This window comes from Haemaphysalis longicornis, unplaced genomic scaffold (assembly GCF_048455015.1).
Source record: "Haemaphysalis longicornis isolate Haplotype H1 unplaced genomic scaffold, Haemaphysalis longicornis Haplotype H1 scaffold_335, whole genome shotgun sequence".
In the NCBI taxonomy this organism is placed as follows: domain Eukaryota; kingdom Metazoa; phylum Arthropoda; class Arachnida; order Ixodida; family Ixodidae; genus Haemaphysalis; species Haemaphysalis longicornis.
In genome coordinates this window covers 89,974-106,990 of record NW_027526349.1, presented here as the reverse complement: position 1 = coordinate 106,990, position 17,017 = coordinate 89,974, and the positions used below count along the sequence as shown (strand labels likewise).

General features: G+C 43.1%; 1 protein-coding gene across 1 annotated transcript; it reads right to left on the bottom strand.

The window, feature by feature from the left end:
• Positions 1 to 3,287: 3,287 nt before the first annotated feature.
• Positions 3,288 to 16,687, bottom strand: LOC144177910 (U11/U12 small nuclear ribonucleoprotein 35 kDa protein-like). Its single transcript, XM_077705499.1, has 5 exons — positions 16,417 to 16,687; positions 12,874 to 12,972; positions 8,713 to 8,923; positions 6,213 to 6,672; positions 3,288 to 3,445 (listed from the first exon to the last, which is right to left on the bottom strand). Exons 1-5 carry the CDS (start codon positions 16,537 to 16,539, stop codon positions 3,421 to 3,423), a joined length of 918 nt encoding a protein of 305 aa, XP_077561625.1. The 5' UTR covers positions 16,540 to 16,687; the 3' UTR covers positions 3,288 to 3,420.
• Positions 16,688 to 17,017: the final 330 nt, after the last annotated feature.

Below are 17,017 nucleotides of genomic sequence, written 5' to 3'. Positions count from 1 at the left end.
TGTGCCGGCAAAACGCGGGCTTGTCATTGGCCGTGCAGAAAAACTGGATGGAAGCCAACGTTGCAGACGACGCGGCCGCTTGTCCGCTGCTCATCCGTAGCGAACGCAGAAAGACAGTTGCTAAGACAGTTTACTAAAACTGCATTTTATGCGAAAACTCTTTCTTTTGTGTTATAAAACGTACGTAGCAAGAGCGAATATACGCGTGCCCAGTTTATGGCAGGAATGAAGCAAAAACAATTCTGCACAGATAACGGTAACAGTAAGAGGGTTATTGAATAAGAATGTTCAGAAGCGCCGCCTACACCGACACGCTGTAAAGTAAGCGTTGCATAAAACTTGTAAAATATTGTTGAATTAAAAAAAAGTATATTCAGGTATTTAGGCAAAAAATTACAGCAATTTGTATATATAATGGTATTGCCTAAGCGACTTTTCAGCCTTTTTGTCGAAAGAGCCCGAACTGTAGGCAGGAGGGAGGGGGCAGACCTCGATCCCGGTGTCTACGCTCGGACTGAAAAGGCAAATGATGCCACGTAGACAAAGGCTACTAGATTTCCTGAATTATCTTCTGTAGTGGAACCGCGCAAGTCATGGCCACTCTCACATATTGGTCCTTCAAGAAACCACATGGCACAAAAACATGAAAATGCGCCCGCCTTCAATTTACTATCAACCAGTGAAGTTTCTAGCAACGTTCCAAAGCCACTGAAAACAGGCTTTTACCACCATGACCACTTTCTCAGAAAGGCTTCGCAAGTGGTTAGCTGGTAACCTTGCATTATGACACATACCCGGGGGATTGGCCAAGAAGCTGCCTGTGACAATTAGGCTGTGACCCGGATTATTTTGGAGAAAAAAAAAAAATGAGATAAAGGAAAGTAACTGATTTCAAGGTGGGGAGCTCAAATCAATCGATGATGATGATCATTACCATTATTGTTTTGTGGTTCCAGAAACTAAGGCACGTTTTATTCCAACGCCTGAAATCAATATTTTTATCCAGAGGGCTATGCCCCGGTTTTTCAAACTCAATCTTGAACCAACCACCAATTCTTCTAAGTAACGGCTTTTTACCCACTTCAAACATCCTACGTATTGCAATAATTTGTTATTATTTGTTTGGTTAGGGAAGAGCAATCGTATGCTCTGCATGGCACTATACGTACGCTTTCATGTGTGACAGTCGCCACAACGTTATGAATAAAATTACGGAAAGGAAGCCCTTTACTCGTTGACTTGCGGAACAGCGAGACTCTAGACTAGTGATAGTTATGCGTCACTAACAAGTTACAAGAGAACAAACAAGGCAAATCAGGCATTAAGTAACAATTAACCTTGGCAGACAGGTGAGACGTTCTGGCTAAATGACTCCGTCGTATTGGGCCTCGGGCTTTGGACCACTCCAGCCAGTTCTTTGTTTAGTTTTGTTTTAGAGCTGTGATTTGCCTAATGGGGCAAAGACCATTAGGGGATTGAGCCACCCCTGACTCATCCTTACGCAGCCCCGGCTTCCTGACCATTTGCTAATGATCATAATTGCAACGTTCCCAAAATATACGGCAAGCTCACCCTCTTATGCCCCAGTGCACTTACCTCGCCATCTATGCTTATTATCCCCTTCTATTTATCCTGGTACACGCTGCGAATTTGTGTCAAAAGCCTTCACTTGTTTCAAAGTTTCAAAACTTTGCACACGTGCCCCCCCCTCTCCCCCTCTTCTGAAACAAATGCAAAAAACAGGTTCTTAACCTTTTTTAGCCAGCATATGATAGTCATAAATAAGGCTTCACTAATCCTCCTGGAGCATGTTGAAAAACTCCGATTGACTGATTGTGGGGTTTAACACGCCAACGCTACACAGGCGACGAGGTACGCCTTAGTGGAGGGCTCTGGATTAATTTTGACCACCTGGGGATCTTTAACGTGCACTGAAATCTCTAACACACTGGCCTTTTTGCTTTTCAACTTCGTCAGAACAGTAGCTGTTGCAGCCAAGAATCGAACCCGCATCCTCATGCTCAGCAGCAGAATCGAAAAACTCTACGCTTCACAAATGAAGCATGCAGAAGTCCAAAATGACATGAAGTCTCCAGTTGTTTGCGACATGAACGCTGTCACACACGATGACACACCATGCTCGTTTGAAGCAAAACTTTGTATGCCCCCGACATCGCCGCTAGGGGGTGTGTGCATGGTGTAAGAATTTTACAGCGCGGGTGTGTGCATGGACGACAGACCTGGGTCTGTCACTCTGCCACGGTGTTACAAAAATCTTGCCCCTTTGAAAAGAAAAAAATATCGATCCAATCGCTGGCCTGATCAAACCGGAAGTTCATGCTAGGGGTAGTTTTAGTTGAATGGAGTTGAGTAATTCAGCTTCTACGTATGCGACTCAATGAAAATTCATTTCGTGCTCAGTAAGGAGCGTGGCCGCAAGTGAAACCATGAATGGAACGAAATGAACGATACTAGTATTGTCTTTGAATGGTAAAAAATAAGGCCATGAAAATATCAGCACAACTTAATTAAAAACTTAAAACACCACAAGCAATACATTGGCCTCTCTACCGATCCTAACTGTAAACACGAGTGCAAGGGGGAGGGGGGGGGGGGGTGTTACAGCCTAACTCTGAAGATTCATGGATTGCACTGATCTTCTTCTTGCCCCCATTCCCCTCACGGACGCCACTAGTGTTGCACTGTACAATGCCAATGAATGCTACTGCACTGGATGTTACTGGAACAATTTTGGAATCACTCAAGTGCACTCAAGTTCTATTTTCTGCCTTGGGAAACAGTATTCTGGTTGTTGAGCACCTGACACCTTTTGCGCAAAGCTGTCAATCAAGAAGTCTTCGAATTCTATTCACAGCTTTGTAAAGCTATGTTCAGACTACCGACGCAAAAACCGTATCGTGATCTACGGACGTAAAAAAAAAACGGCACGTCATGTTTTTACGACAGTTGCGGCAACAGTCTAAACCCAGCCTAATTTTATTCTAAAAAGATTTAATTTTGGAACTTTGTATGTGAGGCAACTTTTGCTTTGGGAACAAAATAGCTTGTATGTCTCTCATATTAACAATACTTTGCCAAATATGTAAACTGTAGTGCTAGCCCTTCAGGCACTAATTAAATGGGATGCTAAACCCCCACACAAACATGAATATGCTAAAAAAATATAAATAAACCTACTTGAACACTTCATCAGTACTAAGAACCCTTTGCTCTTTAGTTCCAAATTAAGCATTGTGTGTGGTATGCATAGACAAAAATTTCCATTTCTGTGATAAAGTTAGTTCTGGACTTTGAAATAAATACAAGGTATTCAGGTTCACACGACTCAAAAGCTTTTTTTATGACCAACTTTTATCCCACTACTGTCAAATGATGCCCACAGAGATGCTTGATGGCTGCTCAGCGATCTTTGTACACAGGCGACCTGCAACAGAAACAGAAAAAAAAGTGTCAGCTTGCTGCACGACTCAAAATGAACGAAGCGTATTTCAACATTGCTCGTTCAATAAAAAATGCATTCTTTGTCTATACTCTGGCCTGATTATGACTGAGCCTTACACAGTATTGCCTTTTGCGGTGAACTTTGTTCGAAAATAACATTTGACAGCAGTAATTGATTGATTGATTATGGGGTTTAATGGACCGACGCTTCACAGGTGATGAAGCGCGCCATAGTGGAGGGCTCCAGATTAATATTGACCACCTGGGGATCTTTAATGTGTGCCGAAATCTCGAACACATGGGCGTTTTTGCTTTTTGCCAACAGCAGTAATTGCCTTTGCTCACTCACTAAAACAAAGTATTGCTCTTAGCAATGTTGACGCAGAACAAGACTTCAATGTTGACAAGAAGACGACACTGACCGAATGGCATCAGCAAAGGTGTCTTACGCAACCATATTTATTGAGCAAACACCATGTTTCATGAAATGATTATTTTCTACCTTAAGAAAACAAGCCAGCTACAAATATGGTAAGAAACAAAGCAAAGGCAGAAAACGGCCCTTCGCGGTAACGTGGCGTCATCTAGGATGACTAACGGTAAACAAGGCTCTGCAGTCGGCTGCAGGGCGGTTCTTGTGATGTCACTGCAGACGTCCCGAAAACACACAATTTGACGGGAGAATCAACATTTAACCTTAAATTTTAACTTAAATTTCTCAGCAAATAAAGCATCGTTTGCTTCTGAGCAAGCGCTGGGTGCAAAATAAAACACGGAATCTTTCGAATAAAACAAAATTGTATTTTGTCTACATCGACCCTTCAATCCAGAAGCTCGTTTCTTGTCCCCAAATGTTACTGCTACCAGCCTTCTTTCCATGGTTCCTCGAGTCCACCAAAGCTTTCTTTTTTCCAAAGCATTTGGCAAGCTGCACAGTTTTTGCACCATAAGTTTTCACTGGGAGCACACACTGGTTGTATACCATTCTTTTCAATTACAAACGTAGCCTACTGTTCATTACTTCAGAGTTTTTGCTAAATACCCTCCAGCCCATAGTATTTTTTTTGTGCTCCGTGTTTTTACCACGCGGCATCTGAAAGAAGGATTAGTAATTCTAAGTTGTATTTCTTTCAGATGGTTTGGATCGGCACTGAGAACTAGTCCACAACATTTATATTCATCCAGCTATACCAGTATTCCATCCCCTAGGCTCAACGGGGCACTTTCTCTGCATGTCTCTTAAACATTACTTTTGATTTATTCATATTTATTTAGTCCTACGACAGGGCTTTCTGAGTACAGTTTATGAATCACTATTTGCAGGTATTCCCTCAACTCACTGAAGAAAATGATGTCATCTTCAAAGCTCAAGTGGCCCAAATATTCTCAATTTAGTATTGGCACTCCTGACCTCTCTCAATCAACTTTTTAAGAAACTTCTACAGACATGCTGTAAATAAATTTGCTAAAATGGTGTCCTCTTCTCTGATACCCTTCTTGATAGAGAACTTCCCACTCTTCTTATGAAGGACTATCACCTGTACATTTGTTGTGTATGTCCTCCAAGAGCCCTATGTACGTGTCCTCTATTCCCTAATCTTTCAATTACTCTATCACTACAGCAGTGTCTAATGAATCAGACGCTTTTTGCAAACTATGAATGCCAAGTTAAGGGGTTAATTAAACCCTGAGGATTTATAAATCCTGTGGATTTATTTCCAGAGTGATGACATTAATCTGACCAATTGTTGAGTAGCTTTTCCCCAATCTGGTTGTTTGAAATCTAGGATGCCACTTTTGCAGTACTATTATCTTAATAAACAACTAGTATGCAAAAGAGGATAGGCTGATGGGTCCGTACAACTCTTACGGTCTTTGGCATCAGCCTTGTTAACCAGAATTAGGTTCGTATTTGTCCAGGCTAGAGGTAGCTTTTATGTACTGAGGCATTCTCAGAATAATTTTGCAAGCAAACGTCTTTGCCATCCTTTAAAGGGGCCATGCAGACAAAATACAAGCTTGCTTTACTTGAAAGATTTCGTGTTTTATAGTGCCCCCAGTGCTTGTCTGGTAGCAAATGATTGGTAGCAAGAAATTAATCAATTTAAGTTAACATTTTGATTCTCCCGCCAAATTGTGTGTTTTCATGGCGTCAGTGGCATCAGCAATGAAGTCATAGGTGCGTTACTCAAACGAACTTCCACTGAATCATTCGGCTCTGCAGCCTTGCTTGCGCTCAGTCGTCCCAGATGGCGCCACCATACTCATCCATGGACCGTTGTTCACTGTTGCCAACATTGTAGTAGGCAAGTAGGCACTCCTTCTAGTGCTGTGCGAAAAGTGCTCTTCGTTCATAAGAGAGAAGATGGACACATAACATGGACACATAACATGGACACATAACATGATTAAGTGTGCTGGTGTAAGTGAGCCAACCCCTCACATTCAAAGAACAGCTTTTTTTCTTCAAGAGACAAGCGTCATATTGAATTCTGTACACTAAGCACAAATTAGGATGCCTTTAGTTATCATCAGTGTTCAACAGACTAGTTACATGTAGTTACATGAATGCTGTCACTTCTTTCACTCAGTGACTGACTTTGTTCCTTTAGCAAATGTTGTATTGCCACACAGGTATCACAGAATCCTGGATGCATAAAAAATGCACCTAACAGTGCTTGATGGTGGCAGCACATTAAGGGGACTGCGCCCGTACAAAACAAGTTACAAGCAGCACAAAACAAACATACCTGCGACTTCTATGGTCTCTCGCCTCACGTTCCCCTCGACGTTCGTCACGACGGTCGTCCTGACGTTCGTCCCAATGATCGTGCCCACGGCGACTATCATCCGATCTCCGCCGGTCTCCGCCCCTATCGTGGGGTCGGCTGCTGTGCGATCTATCCGACCGGTCACTCCTCTGATCGTCGTCGTGCCGCTGGCCGCGCATTCGTTCGTAAGCCAGTCTCTTTTGCCGAAGAAACTCATCTCTCCTGCTCTGGTCCCTCGGCCTGTAGTCAGTCGCCGGATGGTAACCATCCCGACCGCGGGAATGCTGCTGGCTCCGGTCTGGAAACGACGCACCGGTATCCGATGGATGGGAGCCGCTGGTTTTAGTTTTGCCACCAATGATGATGGGCTTCCTGAAGGGACGGTCTAGACCGCCAAATCTCAGCTGCCCGGACTCCTTCTTGCCTCCAAAGCCACCACCTGTTGATTAATGGAAGAGGAGGCTGGAGTGTAAATGCCATAGAAAGCGCAGAACACATTTTTAAAGGGGTCATGCAGATAAAATACAAGTTGGTTGTTTTAGAAAGATTTCGTGTTTTGTAGTGCCCCCAGCACCTGTCCGGATGCAAACAATGTTTTATTCACTGAGAAATTAATCAATTTAAGTTAAAATTTCGATTTTTAGGCTAAATCATGTGTTTTCGTGATTTGCAATGACACCACAGGAACCGACCGCTCTGCAGCCGATTGCGAAGCCTTGTTTACTGTTTGTGAACCTAGGTGGCGCCACCATACCGCAGCAAGCCGTTTTCTGCCTTTGGTTTGTTTTTGACCGTGTTTAAACCAGGCTTGCTTTTGTTCAGGGAGAAAATAATCGTTTCGTGAAACATAGTGCTCATTCGACAAATATGGTCACGTAAGACACCGTTGCTTGCTTCAATCAGCCAGTGTCGTCCGAGACTACGCCAAAGTGCCGCAGTCCTGTGTAGCTAAACCAAGCACAGTGCGCGCAGTACCAACAGCAGTGTGCGTCGGTACTTTTATGTTTACGTATGCTTTCGTAACTTCCATTGTTTACCCCACTATTCTTGCTACTTTAAAAAAAAACATGCCCTAAATTTAAGCGCAAATAGCTCGTTCGGCAAGCTTATAAACTCTGCCTAATTTGAGTTTGCTTTTGCCGGCCTCCGCCAATAGCAGAGCTGGCTGGTATGACATCATAGGTTCTGTTGCAAGAAACGAGCTAGTGGGTTGCATGGCCATTGAATTTTTTCCTAATTACATAGCTTTATTTAAGCGAAGTGTGCGTTAAAAGTGGTGTTAGTATGATTCTAACGAGGCAATTTTTTGAATGAACCAAACTTGTGTTTTCTCTTCATGACTCTTTTAAAACATTTTAACCATTACTGCTCTGCTCGTCAAAAGACTTTGTTTGACCTATGTGTACCAAAAATGAGGAGTGCGATTCCTCCATGTAGATCTCGTTGTTGGGGGAGTTGGTTCATGGCTGTTGAAAAAATACTAGTGCAGCAAAGACAATGGCAGTAATAACTCCCTTCCAATACTGACATCAGTTTAACAAAAAAGTGGGTAAAAGAAATGGGTCAAACTTTCTCATTTTTGGGCATGAGTAAGAAGTGATTGCAGTTACATTAGGCTTTTGATTACAACTGACTTTGTTGTAAGCATCCTTGATAACAACTGACATTTTTTCAGAAGAATACGCTAACAGAAAATATATTTGCATCTTTAGATTTCCTCACATAATTTTCGTACAGCGATTGCCTCTGCAATAACAGCACAAAAAGGCAAAAAAAAAATGCAGGGAGTGCCAAACATAGAAAAAAAAGAACAATAACTTCCAGAAAGTTTCGAAGTTCTTTGTAATACATAGGGTCATAATGCACGGCTTACATGTTTTGTGGCTTTAAAGGGACCCTGCAACACTTTCTTCCACTTTTTTTGAAATCTTAAATGCTTGCAGAACATTGTCACCCAGCACACCCACTACTTAGATTAGGGGGTTGCAATGTACCTCTGCCGAAAATTGCTGCTCTATGCCAATCAGATAACTTGGAAACTCGCACAAAAAATTTTTCTCTCTTTCCCGGTCTTGACGTTCTTCAATGGCTCAAATTATGCCACTAAGGCCACGTAGCGGCTGTTGGCTGGTTTTCCTTCAGTTGCAGCAATGAACGCTTTCGATAGCAACTTAAAAAAAGCCACAAAAACAAAGCAGAAATGGAAGGCGTATCTGCTGCGACGCGCAAATCACGCAGCGCCGCTTTGTGCTGGCGACAACTATAGCTTTCGCAGTGGCCCCAGACGCGAAGGAAAGAGTGAAAGCGCTTATCGAAAGTGTTTCAGGGTCCCTTTAACATAACAACCAAATGAATCTATTCCAGGTCTTCAGAAGAAAAACGTTTCAGGGCCCTTTTAAGTGCACAATGAGAGTACTGGAACGGCAATAAAACAATGACGACCACAACAACAACAACAATATTGTTACAAAGCACCCACCCAGCCTGCGAGGTATCCAGCCAGGCAGCACCCTTTCCTGTTCAAAGTCCACAAATATCTTGCAGTCATCAATGGACAGCTGGTTTGCAGCGGAGGCAGCCAGGGCAGTCCTTGCGTCATAGAACTCCACGAAGGCGTAGCGCTTGGAGAACCCCGTGACGACGTCTCTCACCAGATGGCAGCTCTTGACATCCCCGTAGTGGGAGAAGAACTGTTGAAAAAGAAGACAAAGACACCATCTACAGACACGAACCCATGAAAAAAACAGAACTGAAATACTTCAAAACAAGAGTGCATTAAGGGTTCCTTAGAGGGGCCGTACAAGTTTGGTGCATTTAAACAGGCCATGCAGACGAAATGCAAGTTTGTTTATTCGAAAGGTTTAGCGTTTTATATGGCCCTAAGCACTTGTTCGGCAGCAAATGATGCTTTATTCACTGAGAAATTCAATATTGTAAGTCAAAATTTCAATTCTCCCGCTAAATCGCGTGTTTTCGTGATGTCGACAACGACGTATTAAGAACAGGGGCTTAAAACTAAAGAAATATAGCGTGCTGACCAGGGCTCCTACCATCCCACAGGCACCCATTTGATTATCTTGTCTAAAGCCCACTTTCATAGATGGCGCTACAATACTGAGGAAGTGCCAGTGTTCGCACTTTGTGGCCGGACTTCTACACTTGTCGTATCTTATTACGGTTCATACTAATAGTTTCTTTAAACTTAAGCTATGACGTGACAAACATGGTCACGCAAGCGACCGCGCTGCTCGTGTCAGTTGGTCAGCATTGTTTCAGACAAGTCCAGCGCGTCCAACGGCTGTGTTAGCGGTGTCAGCCGGCAAAGTGCCGCACTAACTGCTTCGGTGTTTACGTATTCGTTCGTAACTTTAATTGTTCACCCCCCAATTCCCAGTGCTATAAAAAGAATGTTCCCTACATTTAGGCACAAACAGCTCATCTGGCAGGCTTACAAGCCCTGCCTAATTTGCGTTTGCTTTTGCCGGCCTCAGCCAATCGCAGAGCTGGCTGGTATGACATCATAGCTTCTGTTGCGGGGAATGAGCTAGTGGGTCGCATGGCCATTCCCTTTTTTCCTAATTATGTAGCTTGTTTGAGCGAAGTGTGCGTTAAAAGTCGCGTCAGTATGATTCTAATGAGGCGTATAAACCAAACCTGTGTTTTGTCTGCTTGGCCCCTTTAAAAGGCCGCTTTGTCTCAATGGCAATGATAACAATCATATAGCAAACTTCAAACAAACAATGGAGATCTTAAGAATAACTTATGAAGCTGTGGTGACTCCCAAGCCCCTTTGCAGCGATTTGTCTATGCCGTCACATAAACTTGGTTACTGCATTTTCGCGCGTATAACCCGCATCGAAAATGCAAAATTTCAGTGGCAAAGTAGGGGTGCGGATAATACGCGGGGTTGTTCCTTCAGTACAGCTTCACGGCAATGCGCGTTGTGCCGTGAAGCTCCTACGCAGTAACACTGACTAAGCCTTCCATGGCAGCGATTGCACAAAACATTCAAGGACAAGGAAGAAAAAACAAGGACGAGCGCACTCTAACAACTGAATTTTATTAGTGAATTGGGGCTTTCCCCTTGCAGAAAGTGTATTCTACTTGCTAAATATACGCTTTTTCTGACCACATAGTAGGTTAATTGTTGCTTGAGCAGTAGCTTTCATGCAGCCTTTCTTGTATCAAATGTGCAGGCAATACGCGACGATTTTTTTTTCTTTTCCGGCGGGCTGATAGTGGCGGTACCGATTATATGCAGGGGCGGGTTATATGCGCCAAAATACGGTATGCGATTTGTGGCCAACCAAAGCCACTGCCAAGCAACGTGGCTCGATGATTGCAGTGGGGTTTCAGTTCTGTTTGACCGTGCAACTTGAATGCATGTACACAGATAAGGCCATGATAAAAAAGTCTGTACTGCTTGCCTATATTATGTCACTCCTTCTATATTACATTACTCTGGTATAAAACTTGTAATTTTTTTCATTATTTCTTGCGTTTCATGGTTAGAAAAGCTCCTGTCATGGCTGGAATGTTGCTGACTGAGGTACCAAAGCCTAGTGCTTTCAAAATGAACCGAGTTGTATTTTCTCTTCATGGCCTCTGTAACACACTTACACTTTACCTGGGTTATGAGGAACAGTGTGTGGTAGGTTACAAATTTGTTTGTTGAAACTGGGATTCTCTACCGTGCACAGGATTGTACAGAGAAGCATTTTCGAACATGGAGTTCCATCGGATACACAGCTACTATGCTTGAAAACTCAAATATGCTGTACTTAAAAACTGACATTGAACTAGGAAAGACTACTGAGAGTACAAGCTCAACTTGCGATGTTCCACTGGTAACTAAAGAGGAGGCAGGAGAGGCTCTCAAAGGCATGAAAAGGGGAACAGCTGCAGGTGACGACGTCATAACTGTAGATAGTTTGAAGGAGGGAGGAGATGTTGTACTGGAAAAGCTAGCTGTACTATTTTGGGAATGCTTTAGGACTCAGAAAGTGCCCATAGCCTGGAAAAACGCCAACATTATTCTGATTCATCAGAAAGGAGATCCCAAGGACCTCAAGAATTACAGACCCATCAGCCTACTCTCGGTTGTGTGCAAGCTGTTTACCGAAGTTATAGTTAGCCGCATAGGTGACAGCCCGGATTTTCAACAACCCGGAGAGCAGACTGGGTTTAGGAAAGGGGTACTCAACCATGGATTACATCCATGTTGTTAATCAAGTGATAGAAAAATTCACAGAATACAACAAACCCCTTACATGGAATTTATAGACTATGAGAAAGCGTCTGATTCCGTACTCACCACAGCCGTGCTAGAAGCACTAACAGACGAGGGAATAGATGAAACCTACATAAGACTTCTAACAGACATATATAAGGAATGCATGGGCAAGACAACCCTCCACAAGCAAAGCGACAAATTTCCGATCCGAAAGGGAGTAAGACAGGGAGATACCATCTCACCAAAGCTATTCACAGCATGTCTGGAGGGGGTATTTAGAAAGTTTGAAAGGGAAAACATAGGATTAAGGACAAACAGGGAATACTTGAGCCATATGAGGTTTGCGGATGACATAGTCTTGCTGAGTGAGGCTGCAGAACACATGAAAACAATACTTGAGGAACTGCAATCAGAAAGCATGGCCATGGGGCTAAAAATAAATATGAATAAATCTAAAGTAATCAGGAATAAGCATGCCAAAAACGTTCTCTTCAGCTTAGGAGATGAAACGCTAGAAGAAGTAAAAGAATAGAACTACCTCGGACAAGATGGTTAGAACTGACCCCAACCGTGAGAGAGAAATTCGGCGCGGAATTGATATGGGTTGGGGAGCACTCGGCAAGCACTCCCAAATAATGAAAAGCAAGCTACCTCCGTCAGTCAAAAGAAAAATCTACAACCAGTGCATACTGCCGGTGATGACATACGGTGCTGAAACTTGGCGCCTTACTAAACTAGAAAGCAAACTTAGGTCGGTTCAACGGGCCATGGAACGAATAATGTTAGGAGTAACACTCAGGGACAGGAACCGAGCTACCTGGATCAGAGAACAACTAGAGGTGAAGATATCATAGTTCAAGTAAAGAGAAAGAAATGGAGTTAGGCTGGCCGCATAGTGAGACAAACCGACAACCGGTGGACAATTAGGGTAACAGAGTGGATACCAAGACATGGGTCTAGAAGAAGGGGAAGGCCATAGACCCGATGGAGGGATGAAATACAGAAATTCGGGGGTAAACTGTGGACTCGAGCAGTTCAGGACAGGAGTGGCTGGAAGTCAATGGGAGAGACCTTCGTCCTGGGTATGCTGATGATGATGAAAATCATTAGTAGTAGACCAACTCAGCACTGCGCCTCCGGTTAGGACAGGAACAAGTGCAAAGAATAACTAATTATTTAAAAGGCAGGAAGTAGAAAGGAAGTTGAACCTGTTGACATTAAAGGGTGTGGAAGCAAATAAACACAATGCGAAGGTCGCACTGTATATGGCTGTTAATGTCATATTAAATTAAACCCCCGCGATACTCATTTCGTAAAGCAGAGGGCCCAATGTATTTCCTTTTTCAAACACCAGATAAACCAACACTGCCTTAAAAAAAATAATAAAATGTTCTTTACGCTACTTACTTCTCTGACGGTGTCTTCTGTTGTTGTTGGGCTCAGTCTGGCCACATATATGGTATTTTTTGGGTCCGTGCTGACATGTACGTTGGTTTTGTAGGTGGCCTGCAAACAAGAAAAAAACTACAATTAGCACTTGATGTAATAAATATTAACCAGTGATATAGCATAAAAGTGCTGCTCACTTGTGTTCAGGGTGCACAATGTTTTTGTCAGGTCTCGCTGATGGAAACATCCAGCAATTTTGAGCGAGAAGCTTTGCACTAAGGATATCACAGTTCCTGGCATGTATCTGTCACTTGCGCATTCCGTAAACTGTGTCTTCTAAGGCACAAACTCAGAGACGCCCCCTCGCAAGTGAAACTATTAGCATATAACACTTTAATACGTCCAAAGCTAGAATACGCTTGTATTGTGTGGGATCCGCATACTAAGTCTAACATATATTCCCTCGAAAAGATTCAAAGGCGAGCAGTCCGTTTTATTTCTTCGAAGTATGGTCGCGGTACATCAGTTACTAAACTAATGCAAGATAATGAATTCCAAACACTACAATCGCGGCGCCAACTTCTACGTCTAAAATTTTTGTACTCACTAATTAACAACAAACTTGGTCTAGACCCATCACATTACGTTACCCCACTTTCGACCAGGCAAACACGACATTCGCATGTCCTATCTTTAACTCCGTATTTTGCGCGGACAGATTTATTTAAGTTTTCCTTTTTTCCGAGAACTGTCACAGAATGGAATAACTTGCCCTCTGATTACCTCCAAAGCTTAGATCTTCATGAACCAAATGTTTAATTCTGTGAATGATTATTGCTTATTATTGCCTCTCAGATTATTGCTTGCTTTTTTTTGTTGTTGTGATGTTTTTCTTCTACTCGCTATCCTCTTACGCAGATGTATTTTAGTCAAGCTGTGTCACTCATGTACTGATCTTGTAGTTGTGTTTGCGCCCCTCCTGCTTGGGCCTTTTTGGCCTGCAGTATTCCACAAATAAATAAATCAATAATAATAAAATATTGTTCAGTCTGGATCCATATGATAAAATTGTGATCAATTAATCAGTTGCTTAGATTTCACTGAGAACAGCTTTATTACGTAGACGTGATTAATCAGAATTGTTAGTTAGAGGAATGGGAGAGGCCTTCGTCCCGCATGGACCAAAATAGACTTGATGACGATGATGAATCCAAGAGACATAAGAAGAGACTGAGTAAGTTTTCTAATTGCAACAAGTGCAAAAAGTAGGCAGAGAAGTTTTCCGATTGATTTGATTGATTGATTGATTGATTGATTATGAGGTTTAATGCACCAATGCTACACAGGCGATGAGGCGCAACATCGTGAAGGGCTCCGGATTCATTTTCACCCCCTGGGAATCTTTAATGTGTGCCGAAATCTCGAACACACGGGCGTTTTCGCTTTTCACCTCCAACAGAAAAGCGGCCGCGGCGGCAAGGAATTGAACCCGCAACTTTCAGCTCGGCAGCACAACGCCATAGCCACTGAGCCACCGCAGTGGGTAGAGACGTTCGCTATTGCACCACCAAGTGAAAATGCACACTACACTTCTTTTTGGACGATGCGCAACATCATTCTGAAAACACCGACAGAAAATGGACGATGTTGCGGAATTATCCAAAGTGGAATTATTTACACAGGAATACTACACAAAGGCCTGTGACAGCTCCGTGCACTGATCCCTTGGTGCCTTTGGTACCTATCACACTCAGTGCTTTTTTTGAAGACTGCGTCTAATCTCACGGCAGCCATGAGAATTACCTCCAGGAAATTTTCACGACAGTTTCCATAAAAGCTGCCTGGCCTAAAATTCGCTGAATAATATTACGTCCCAACGTAACCTAACAAAACGTAACCTCACCGAACCTAGCGTACCTAACTGAATGTGTCATAACCTACCCAAATCCAGCCCAACTGCAACAAATCTAATGTAATCCAGGCCAATGACACAGAACACAACCTATATTAAACATAATTCAACCCATTCTAGAAGCCCTGTGCCTCGATCTCTTGATATAGTAAAAACCAGAGTAAAAAAAGTAATAACAAAATCACGATGACTGAAAAATTCTGAAAGCTTTTTTTAAAAACATCACATTGTTAGATTCAAACCTGAGCCTTCTTGTTTAAAACCAAGTACTATACCACAGCACTACAGGGGCAGCTGCAAATACGGCTTTGTAGGGAATATTTATCCCATAAAATCTCCTTGTAGGGTGCTTGTAGGCGACTGCCGTGAGAAATTTCTTACGGTAATTCTCATGGTTGCCGGGATAATAGACACTACCTTTCTTTAGTGTAAAAGCACTCAACATGCTGTTCGTGAAAAAGCTGTGATTCGGAAGCCTCCTAGTGAAAAAATGCTGAGCAAGAAAGAATGAGGAGGGGTCATCTCCAAGGCTAGGAAACATACAACATTGCTGGGCGGGCGCAAAGTGGCTCGCCTAGTCTCAAAGAGTCTCTTTTTTGTTTGCTCCTTCCTCTTTCTTCTGCTACGTTTGGCTGCCTCTGCTGTCGAACATGTGTGCCAAGCGTGAAAGTCGAGTCTGTCTGCAAGTCCACCTTTTGGGTGACTAGCCTTGAAGCATGCACTTAAGCCCATATATACAACCTCGCCTCGTTTAGCCTTGCCACAGCCAGCCTAAACAGGTAGCAACTATGGTCACATCTACAGCTGTCACACTACCCCACATTCACGGGTGGAACGGCCTTTAATTTTTAAACTTCTCCTTAGGCTATTAGAAATATGCAAATATTTGACGTACACATTGAAAAACCTTATACTTACATAACCTTAAAAATCACACTTTTCGTTCAGCCAATTGACCAACCTGCCCACTGACAAAAGCTTCTGGTTTAAAGCCAACACTAGCTAATTGAGCAAAGCATCTGATGCCAGTCAGACCGTTGCCGTGAGCAGAAAATAAAAATTCGAGTCACAAATCGCATCACGCCCATTTACGTCTGGCCAGTCGAGCCAGAAGACGTTTGTAACCTGCTCGTAATAGATATGTGGGTTGATATAATTTGCCCCATTGGAAACTTATTACGAGTGGCTGAGTGGTGTTCCACCAGGGACGTAAAAGAGAAGTTTGCTGAAGGGTTGTCTCAGCTTGTTTATCAAAATCAAGTTTATCTCTAGCATTGCAACCACTGTGGATACACGCTGGAATGAGTTGGCAAGACGGAACACTGGAAATATGACTGTATATATGCGATGTTAAATGGTCTAGCAACTATAAAATACACAGCAAAACAACATACAGCGCGAAGTGTAATACGCGGAGTTTAACAACCGTGTACCTCTCCCGACCCATTAAAAATGAGGCTCTGAGATTCGGAATTTTCGCTCTTCCTACGAGCTTGACGAGCAATCGGTGTTTTGATCAGCCTGTCGGTTTTGCAGTGACTAATGAATGATTACGAAACCGCATTAATCAATTACACCAACTAACTTTTGCAGCCAGCAGAACATGTCACGACGAAACGGCATTAAAAACATTGCAAATGAATGCTTACTTCCATAGCACGCACGATGCCATGGTCATGCGGTTTGACATCGGTTCCATCGATGCTGCCGGCCTTCAACGGATCGTACACCCGAGCGATTGGTGACCACCCCACCTCCATTGCGCTCGGCATTAATAGACGGACTACAAATATTTTCTTTAACGATAACACTCAACTCCACACATCCGTCGGAGGAGCTTGCCTCACTCAAGTTTCATCAAAATGAAGTCATGAAGTTTTGTCCACAAATCAGCGCAGTGGGCGCCGCCATGTTTGAATAAAAAATGAATGGATAAACGCAAGAAGTGTCGCAAGAAGTGTGAATAGCACTATGCGTGGCGTCCTCTTTGGGAGGGACAAGAAATTACTGAGCACTAAATCAATCTGAGCAATCATGCTTTTGAAGTTCGAGAAGTGAAAAGAAAAGGGTAAAATTTTTTTTCGTTGTTGTACGGGGATGGTCGATGGCTATGCTAGGCTCCCGGCTCCAAAAGGGTGCCATGTTGGGCTACTTGGTGGTTTTCAGATACAAAGGAAGGAACAGCGCACATTCTAACGAAGGACGGACAGAGTTATACACCACAAGCGCTGACTATCAACTGATGGCTTT